Source organism: Prorops nasuta, unplaced genomic scaffold, assembly GCF_024137725.1.
Source record: "Prorops nasuta isolate Cenicafe-Biocafe unplaced genomic scaffold, Cenicafe_Pnas_1.2 PNAS00017, whole genome shotgun sequence".
Lineage (NCBI taxonomy): Eukaryota > Metazoa > Arthropoda > Insecta > Hymenoptera > Bethylidae > Prorops > Prorops nasuta.
Genome location: NW_027116814.1, coordinates 4004871 through 4014676, shown reverse-complemented (window position 1 = coordinate 4014676; position 9806 = coordinate 4004871). Strand labels below are relative to the sequence as shown.

At 44.5% G+C, this 9806-nt stretch overlaps 4 protein-coding genes across 5 annotated transcripts; 1 reads left to right on the top strand and 3 right to left on the bottom strand.

Annotated features, from left to right (window-relative positions):
* Positions 1-817: 817 nt before the first annotated feature.
* Pomp (proteasome maturation protein) lies at positions 818-2111 on the top strand. The gene is made up of 5 exons (XM_066737036.1): positions 818-1003; positions 1349-1446; positions 1523-1583; positions 1657-1832; positions 1926-2111. Exons 1-5 carry the CDS (start codon positions 1001-1003, stop codon positions 2011-2013), a joined length of 426 nt encoding a protein of 141 aa, XP_066593133.1. The 5' UTR covers positions 818-1000; the 3' UTR covers positions 2014-2111.
* Positions 2097-3559, bottom strand: zetaCOP (COPI coat complex subunit zeta). Of its 2 annotated transcripts, XM_066737034.1 has the most exons (6): positions 3418-3478; positions 3240-3331; positions 2746-2991; positions 2533-2666; positions 2373-2463; positions 2097-2299 (listed from the first exon to the last, which is right to left on the bottom strand). In XM_066737034.1, exons 2-6 carry the CDS (start codon positions 3327-3329, stop codon positions 2252-2254), a joined length of 609 nt encoding a protein of 202 aa, XP_066593131.1. In that variant the 5' UTR covers positions 3330-3331; positions 3418-3478; the 3' UTR covers positions 2097-2251. The 2 variants fall into 2 exon arrangements, with proteins under 2 accessions (XP_066593131.1, XP_066593132.1); XM_066737035.1 differs by lacking the exon at positions 3240-3331 and having other exon boundaries at positions 3418-3559.
* A 487-nt stretch (positions 3560-4046) lies between these two features.
* Positions 4047-9081, bottom strand: LOC136779524 (antifreeze protein Maxi-like). The gene is given in 4 exon segments (XM_066737146.1): positions 4047-4118; positions 5029-5998; positions 7859-7931; positions 9024-9081. Coding segments are annotated over 4 exon segments (1173 nt in total).
* Positions 7985-8685, bottom strand: LOC136779740 (antifreeze protein Maxi-like; the record flags this gene model as incomplete). The annotated part of the gene is made up of 3 exons (XM_066737500.1): positions 7985-7998; positions 8043-8185; positions 8222-8685. Coding segments are annotated over 3 exons (621 nt in total), but the record flags the coding sequence as incomplete, so codon positions are not given.
* Positions 9082-9806: the final 725 nt, after the last annotated feature.

Sequence of the window (9806 nt, the reverse complement as noted above, 5' to 3'; positions counted from 1 at the left end):
CTCTTTTCTTCGATTAGTTCGATTAGGACAAGTTAAGCCGAAATCAGACGATGCTTTTTCTCGTGCTGGATTGCTTGCTGATTGGTTATAATAATGCAAACATTCAATCAGCAGTTATCATTCTAAATTCAGCAAGCAATGCAGCACGAGAAAAAGCATCGTCTGATTTCGGCTTTATTGTAGTATTTGTAGTATACATACTAGGCGACTAACTATTCACCACATCAGAACAAGTGATGATAAACAGCGGGAATTCACTACTCCCACTGTGATTCCTGTTACCTGTATTACAAAGGAATTATATGTATGTATAGTTAGGGTAAGGGTAACAAATTCCCGCTGTTTATCATCACTGATCGAAAGCAAGACTGCTAAATACTGATTTCCAATCGTCGTTTTTCATTAATAGTTAGCGACTGCTAACTTAGCAAACATTAGCTGTGATTTATTTAGCTACACTTTTAACACTTTCCGTATTTCTGTCTTTGTCCATTGTATAAGTTGACACCTTAAAAAGTGCACAAAGTGTAAAAAGTGTAGCAACTTTTTGCTAAATAAGACACAGCCATTAATTAAAACACCGAGTTATCGAATGGGTGTTTTTCTAACGGCGGCATACATACGTAACAGTGTTTTTCTCTCTAGGGACGCGCGGAACACGGGTCCCTAGATTTCTCTTTAAATTTTTCCCTATATTCTAGGCAGGGGAAGGGGATCTAGGGAGAAGTCTAGGGATAAATTTAGAAAGACATGACTGCATCCGTTCTCCGGGGGTAAGGTTTGGAACGCGCCCAAGGCAGGGATAATGTGGCCAAATTGCCAATTGCTTACTTGACGTTAGACGCAAACAGACGCAAATACAGTTCTGATTGTTGGCCAGCTTCAGAAAAGTTACTTGTGACTTTGCATAACCTAGAAAGAAATTTAAAGTTTTTGCAAGCCAAAGCGCTTAGTAAAATTGTTTTCATCAATTGACATTATCTCAGTGATTAATTGCAAAATGGTAATTATTGATAGAAAATATATGTCATTAAATTCAATGGATTGATTTCTTTCACAATAAAATATATTTTATTAATCAATGACTCTGACAATTGAAATAAGGTTACAATAGCAATTTACTCGTGTGTTTATATTACATTCTTTCTATAAAATTAAGTTAATATTTCAGTTTAATTGTTTTTATTACAATATTTCTAATTATTTTGTGCAGACTTATAATTTTGAATAGATTCAGTGTTTCAAAGTAGAGGCTTGGTCTCAGTTCTTCAATTTTACAAGTCATTGGAGTAAAGACTTGATTGAAATAATAACAGAATTTTTATTGAGTAATTTTAATTAATTGTAGAGTTTTGGTTTACCTACTCCAATGACCAATGGAAATATGATTGGGGAATTTAAGGTGAAAGATGACAACTATGGAATAGCAAATCCTATGATTTCAGGGTAATTGTTAAAAATGATTTTATATGGATTTATTTTAATCAGTAACTGCAATAAATTGTTTTTGTATGTTTTGTAGCCTAGCAGCTAATCGACAAACTATTGGTTTTGCTCATCCCTTGGAAGCTAGTGGAAAACTTGTAAATTTATTTATTCGATATTCTTAACAATAATTATTGGACTCAAACACTGAAGATTTTTTTGTAATTTTAGTTTGAGAAGAATAAATTACGCATGAATATGACAATGCTTAGGAATACCCAAGGTTTACACGCACCAATGCGTTTAGCAATGGAATTAAAAGCTACTGAAAACATTGGGAGGCTTCCTTTTTTGCCATCGTCTAATTTTCAAAAGGATGTGCTACTAGCGCGCGACGAAGATATAGGGTATAATAATTAATATTTTTCTAATCACAGAGTAACAATGTGATAGAGCTGATAGTAGAATACATTTATGATTTTAAAATTGATTAATTTTAGATTTGAGGACATATTTAATACTGTTGAATTCCGTGAACAAATGGGACAACCTCATGCTGTAGTAGAAAAGAGTCTTGGTATTTTGTAAATTTATAGTCTTAAGATAAATTTTTATACATCTAAAATTGTAATAATATAAAACAATTGTATCTCTTCATTAAAGCAATTAAATACTTTCCACAGTTATATTAACTTGCATATATATTGTTTTATAAAGTTACTTGGCTAGCAATAATGTACAATATTCCTGATTAAATTCAAAAAGTATTGTTAAATATAAGCAACCTAATGTATGTATCTGTGTGTGCGTGTGTATGTGTAGGAAATCATTTTAGTAGAGACCACTTCAACTGTTCTTTTGCAGACTGTAATACCTAAAATTTAAAGCATTGATAAAGAAATAGAGAAATTTAGAGATTACTCAGCATTTCAGAGAATGCTTGTTACCTGTGCCACTGTTTGTTCTCCAAGAGGAATATCATCGGTTCTTAAAGCTACCCTTTGAACAACACTAGATGCATCAGCATCCAAAATGATTCTGAAAACATCATTTGAAAATAATGAAAGTAAATGTCAATTATAGTTTAATATCTATGTATGTACTAACCCTCCATCGCAAATTTCATCCATCGCCAACATTACAATGTCCAAACTATCAAGTACAGCTCTTTTTTCTACATTTTTCCTAAGTATCTGACTCACAGAATCGTACAAGCAATTTAAAACACTCATGAGAATTAACTGAAATGCAAAAATAATAAAAAGCTTCAGTAAATCAAAGAAGAATTATTTCTTTATAAATAGATCTAGTAACATTTACCTCATTTTCATGAGAGCTTCCCATAACATAAAAAAATAAATCTACATTACTTCTATAGACACAGGTTAAGCCATCCAACATGATTATTTCCGCATTGGCCCTATGTGTCTTATTAAACAAATTTTTTTCAAATGCCTTTTGTTCCTTGGCAGTTGGGAATACATTTTTGTCATAATATTTTGCTAGAATACGATTTCCATCGTTATCCAGTATTACCATGCCTTTCACGGTATAAAGGGTTGGTTCCTGGAAGAATTCATTTTATAGAATTTACTCTCATTGAAATGGAAAATACCACGGCATGCATGTCAATAATGAAGATTTAAAGTATGAAACTCCTTGTTAGAATTGACTTAATGTTACACAGATGACAGATAAAAAGAAGAGATTACAAGCTTGATTAGGATAATTTAATATTTCAGTGAGACAGCAGTTTGAATGAGATTGAAGAATTAGATTTAGTAAGGAAAAACGCGAAATTGAAAAAATCATACGTAATGTAGAAAATCGCAATCTGCATTTTCGCGAAACATAGAAGTCTCGAGGTTATGTTGTTCGTATTTCGACGTTGTACCACGATTCATGACTAGAAATATGATAATTTGCCAGTACGATTAAAAGCAAGGACAGTTTATAAACGTCAATATTTTTTTGACCTTATTACAAACATACCAGTAACTGGCCGTTCATCTTGACACAGGTTAAGAAAAAAACAAGACGGTGATATTCACACACGCCACGCCACCTACTTTAGCTTCAGTGGAAGGGGATTTTTAGGAAAGGAAGCTGGAGAGGGGAGTACCGGAAGAGTACTCCACGTCGGCATGATCATCGTGGCCGACTGTCTGCACTCTGACGTCAGTTTATCTGTCAGTATAGGCACTTGACAGTTTTGCGTGTTTCGCATCTCTGATCATTATATGCAGTAGTCAATGATATGAACTCATGGATAATTGGTCAGCCTACCATGCCACCCAAGGCAACTAAAAGTGCGGGTACACTGCGCGTGAATTCATGCGTAGCGTGGACACTTTTGCGTGCCATACAAATTTTTGGCGCGACGTTTGGAGCGGACGTGCTGCCTGTTGAATAAATGCGCGGCTTAAAGTATATTTATAAATAATATTTAACCATCTAATAGTCTTTAAATTGTTTAGTTGACAATTACTATCGGTATAAAAAAATACAGTTATGAAGTTCATGAAATGAGGGTTAACCAGTATACCTGCCGATTCTCAACTTTCGTCAGTTTGTCTTATACGATAACAAATAAAAGGACTATTGATTAAAACACCGCGAAGTTAATGTTTTGACAGTAGAATCGATTTAGCGATGCAGTCCAGAATACCCTGACCTTGATTGGTCCTTTTTCTCTGAAAAATTAACAATTGATATGTTTCGTTTAATATAGAATCTTTCTATCTCCAAACTTAAGAGTGAAACTTAAAAAATTCAGGGTCATTGAACTATAGAGCTGAATTCAAACCGCGCGTTCGTTTTACGCGTTGCGCGTTCGTTCCACGCGCGGTGTATCTACTCAACAATTCCCGCGTCTGCTCCACACGTGACGCGTCTACTCAACCTAGACCCTCCGCGTATACGCGTGTACAACAATGTACCACGTACTAAGTAGCATAATACAAAACAGCATATACTACGTGCAACAAAACCACTCTGGAATATTGCAGAACTGTAAACGCGTAAATTTTATATTATTAAATTTATAAATATATTTACATACTTGTAACAATTATAAGGTTTCAATTGCTTACACAATATCTCCGACTTAATTCGCTCTGATGACTGTTGATACAATTGCCGAGCGTATATACAGCATGCAAAGCGTAAATAATCGAAGATAATGAAAAATGTACGACTGTATATACGTACGCGTACACCATAGATTTACACCGTTGATAAAACAACAATAATAAATTATAAATACAGAGAGAGAGAGAGAGAGGAAAGAGAATAAAAAGAGACGCAGAGTATAATCATATTTGACATGCTATAATTGACTTTAATCGCATCTTTACAATGAATTAATCTGGATAGATTTGATTTTTAATAAAATTTCCATTGCTGATAATTAGGGTGCTCAACTGTAGAAGTTACCGAGGTTCCCGCTCTGTCTCCTATAGGCCGATAATAATAGGAATCAAGGAGGGGGAGAGGGAGGCCTCTGCGCGTATACCGCCGTGTCGATCGACGGGCTGAGAGGGATGAGGGAGGGAGGGGGGGGGGGGGAGATAGAGGTGAGTGCGCAGGTTCGCTGGTTAAGACGAGGATGGCGCCGGAACCTTACGCAGCTGCGCCGGCGGAAGCTTTTGCGGCTGCTCCTGCCTTGGCTCCTCCCCATCCCCAACCCCCGGCACCGGCGGATGCTCCTGCGGCTGCTCCTGCGTTGGCTCCTCCCCATCCCCAACCACCGGCACCGGCGCCAGCACCGGCACTAGCGGACGCGGATGCGGATGCACTGACCTTCGGACGAGCGAGGGCTCCTTTGGACAGAGATCCCGCACTGGCGCTACCAGTGGCGCTGGACGCGGCCTGAGCGGTAGCGCTGCGGAGCTGAGCCTGGGAGGCGGCTTTGCTCTCGGCCGCAGCGGACACCGCAGCGGTGAGGTCGGCCGCCGAGGCGTTGGCGTCGGCGTTGGCGGTCGCGGTAGCCGCGGCGCGCGCCTCGGCTTCGGCCCTGGCTCTGGCGGCGTTGGCCTTGGCTGCGGCTGCGAGGGCCGTGGCTTCGGCCTCCGCCGCGGCCTTGGCAGTCTTCAGGGCCCACCTGGAGCTCAGCACCGCCGCGTCCACGGCTGCGTTGGCTTGGGCGGATGCGGCTGCGGCGGCCGCGGTCAATCCAGCGGCCTTCTTGGCCTCGTCGTTCGCGCGGCTGTTGGCCACGGAGGCGGTGTCCGCGGCGCGCGCGGCGTTCAGCGCCGACTGTCTGGCGGCGGCGGCGGCGGCTTCGGCGCGCGCGGCTGCGGCCCGTTGGTTGGCACACGCGTTGATCGACACTGCGGCCAATTTCGAGGCGTTGGCTTGGGCCTTGGCGGCCGCGGCTGCGGCTGCGGCTGCGGCGGCTGCGGCCGCGCTCGCGCTGGAGGCGGACTCGGCCGATGAGGTGGCCTGCGCGGCGGCGGCCGCGGAGGCGGCTGCTGCGGCTTGTCCGGCCTCGCTCTCGGCCAGACTGCCGATCGAGGTGGCCGCCACTGACGAAGCTCCGGCTCCCACGTCTACTCCGGCTTTGGCCGATGCACTAGCGCTGGCGCTGGCGGATGCACCGGAACCGCCCCATGCCCAGCCGCCGCTGCCACTGCTGGCGCTTGCCGATGCGGCTGCGTTGGCGGATGCGCCTGCGGACCCTAGCCTCGGACCGCCACCAGCGGAGGCGAAGCCCCAGCACAAGAGGGATACCAAGAGAGTTACTGGAATCTTCATGTTGAACGGATCTTCGCAGATTGATGCCAATTTCCTAACGTTCTCCCAATATATACTCCGTAATCCAATTGTCAAAACAGTCACTGCATTTCGCGTGTGACGCGTACCCTCCTGAGTTATCCTCTTCTTAAATATTTTTATTATTCTCCGTAAACGCTTTTTTTCTTTTACCTGCTTGTTTAAGAACTGTTTCTTTAGCTGTATATTGTTTCTTTTTCAGGAGCAGCAGCAGCAGCAGGCAGACTGCTGTATAGCTATTTGTTGCCTATCGATGTCGATTTACCTCCACTCGACGAATATCCGGTTTTCGGTGCACTCTTCCTTCCCCCTCCGTTCTTCTTTCACTTTATCCAACCCCTTGTTTGCGGTAGTTTCTATATGAAATCTGATAGATGTTATAATTGATGCTGTTGCCAAGACCATATTTTGCTATATTAATGGATTGTTTTTCATCGATATTAACATATGTGCGATATTAAAGCGGATAATGTAACATGAATGCTGGACTCTTTTATTTTCTTTAGGAAAAATGTTTATTGCTTTTTACAAAATTTGGTAGTTTAACACATGGTGTTTAACAATTAATAATATGTAGAAATTAGGAGGTGAATGAAAACGTGTTGAAATGTAGTTTTTCCAATATTAATTTATAAACGAGGAGTAAAATTAAATACAAATTTTCTACATTTTTAAGATAACAAAATTTCTTAAATAGGTTCATTATGCAAAGAGCGTAATACTCGCATTCACCTAATTATCTCAGATACGGTTTGGAGCGATATCTTTCTCGTATAACAAGGAATGAAATATCGAGCTGGATATTTGTACAGCAAATATAATTTAATTATAGTTGTAAAAATATTGGTTTGGATTTATCTCTCACAAATCATTCCGAACATGGTTATTTCAATAAATCTGTTATACCAATACCTCCCGTACAAGAGTGAATAATCGGAGTATATGTTGATATTGTGTTTGAAGAAAAGAATCATTGCTAATCCGATAACACGTTTCACCTGTAATAATTTTCTGCTTATCGATTTATTGACACATCTCTCTCTCTCTCTCTCTCTCTCTCTCTCTCTCTCTCTCTCTCACTCTTTCTTTATTTGTACATATTAAGACATCCGGGCAAGGTAGAATGCCACTCGCATTTGTTTCCCTTTGACCTCGACCAAGAATCAGCTTCTTACTCCAAATACGACCGCAGAGCTTAGGCTCGCTTGTGGGAATCGATGTAACTGTACGAAAATTGTTAAAATTAAAAACCAACAATTTTCTGTGTATCACCAACGTATACATACGTATAATTTTAATCAAGTAAAATAAATTAATATTACAATACGGTACAGTGATAAACCGATAATTAAAGTTTCAGTTGTTTCATATAGAACATCGCACAAGTTTGTACATGGGTGATACGTAAGAGGGAAAAAATGGTGGAGCAAAAGAATCAATTTCACATATTCTGCTAAGTAATTAATATTTTATTGGTTAGAAATTTTGGCTGGTAGTGGTATTCTTACAAGTTTCTTATTTCGTCAATAAAAAAGAACAGCAATATGTGCATGCGATATCGCCCGCTAAGTTTTTGCTATGGTTTCTCCAGGTAGCGCCGTTAACCCCGGGCGTAGTTGCGGAGGAACGTTAAAGAATCGCTCAATTGAAAATGGTTTACGAAGAAGCACGGCTTTTAGCGGCGGCCGACGCCGAGGCCGAAGCCGCGGCGCCGGATTTTCCGCCGGCGGATGCTCCGGCCGAAGCGCCCGCGGATGCAGCTGCGGATGCGCCGCTGGAGATGGAACTAGAGGCGGCAGCCTTGGCCTTGGCGATCACGCCGCCAATCTTGCCGAGGGACGCACGTGCGCCAGCCTGCGCCGAGGCGGAAGCGGAGGCCGCCGCGGTGGCCCTGGTACCAGCGCCAGCGGCCGCGTTCGCGGCCGCGTTGGCGTTAGCCGTGGCGCGGGCCGAGGACTGCTGGTTCGCGGCGTTGCTGCTGGCGGCGCTGACGGCGCGCGCGGCGGCGCTGGCGCGAGCGGACGTCGAGTCGGAGTCGCCCTCGACCGCGGCGTTGGCCTGGGCGAGCGCCACCGCTTGGGCGTCGGCCGTGTTGGAGGCGGCCAGCGCCGAGTTGGCTGCGGCCGAGGCGGAGGCGGAGGCGGCGCCGGCGGCGTCCCTCTGGGCTCCGGCGGCTCCGGCGGCGACCTTGGAGGCCCTGGCGGCGGCGGCGCTCGCGAGTCCGGCTGCTACGTTGGCGTCGGCGGATCCGGTGGCCACTGCGGCCGCCGACCTGGAGGACACTCCGGCGAGGGCAGCCGCGCGTTCCTGGGAGGCCGCTGCTGCCTGGGATGCTGCCTGGGCGTTCACGTTGGCCTCGGCGGCCCTCGCAGCTGCGATCTCTGCGTCTCGGGACGCCTCCTCGACGGCGCTGGCGGCGTCGGTCGCGGCGCGGGCTTTGGCGGCTGCGGCGGCCTGGGCCGCCACGAGGGCGGCCAGGGCGTCCCTAGCCTCGTTCGCTGCGGCGGAGGCGGCGGCCGCGGCCGAAGCCGATGCGGAGGCCTCTGCCTTGGCCGCTGCGGAGGCCGATGCTGATGCGGCCGCTGCGGCTGCAGCGGCGGCCTTGACAGCTGCGACTCCGGTTGCCTCGGAGCCGGTCTTCGCCGAGGCGGCTGCCGATGCACTCGCGGATGCACTGGCGCTTCCGCCGCCGCTGCCGCCGCCGCCCCCTTTGCCTCCACCCGATGACTTCCAGCCCCAGCCTCCGCTTCCTGCACTGGCCGACGCGCTCGCGGATGCGCTTGCGGAAGCCCCGGATGAGGATTTGCCAGCCGGGACCACTATGCCCGCTGAGGCAAAGCCCCACAGAAGGAGGGATGTCACGAATATCGCTGGGATCTTCATCTTCGACGGTCTTTCGCGGATTGATACTCTCCTTCGCTCTTCGCCACTTTTTATACTCAAACCTGCTCCCAATTGTCCAAATAATCCCTGTTTTCTCTCTATGACGTTGTGCGCTTCGCTCTATCCTCCGAAGAGTTTGTGTTTTTCTTCCCAGCTTCGCACAAGTGTAGCCTCCGGTGCCCCGCTCTTTTCCTTCCCTTACCACGGAAGTTTCGCCACTTATTTGTCAAGCTGGCAAATTTTCGTATGCAAAATATACATCACTTGTAATCACTGTAACTTATCTGAGTGTTGTGCCCTGTGCGGAGTACCGTGGTTTTATCGATGCCAACTTGACAAAAAATATCCTAGATTTTTCGTTTAGTCGTTTTTTCCCTCATTTCTCCATTTTGGGACTCATGCATGGATTCTAATTTTGCTCTCGTTTTTTCGTTTCACGAAAATTTGAAAATAAAAAGTAAATGTTTCATTGATACAGTGTTTACAAATTTATCTTGTCGGATAATAATGACGAGAATGTTCCAGGGTTTTACTGAATGTTATTTTTAATAAATCATATTGATTTACCCAGTTAATTGCGTCCATAAGCTAGAGACAATGATTAGCGATAATAATTATGAAAGAAGAACGACGTAGGGTAACAGACAGATTTCTTAAATTACACTTTTTACGATTCTTTATTATTTGTCTGTTTCTCCAATATTTTTAATCGACGTGAGTTGTAC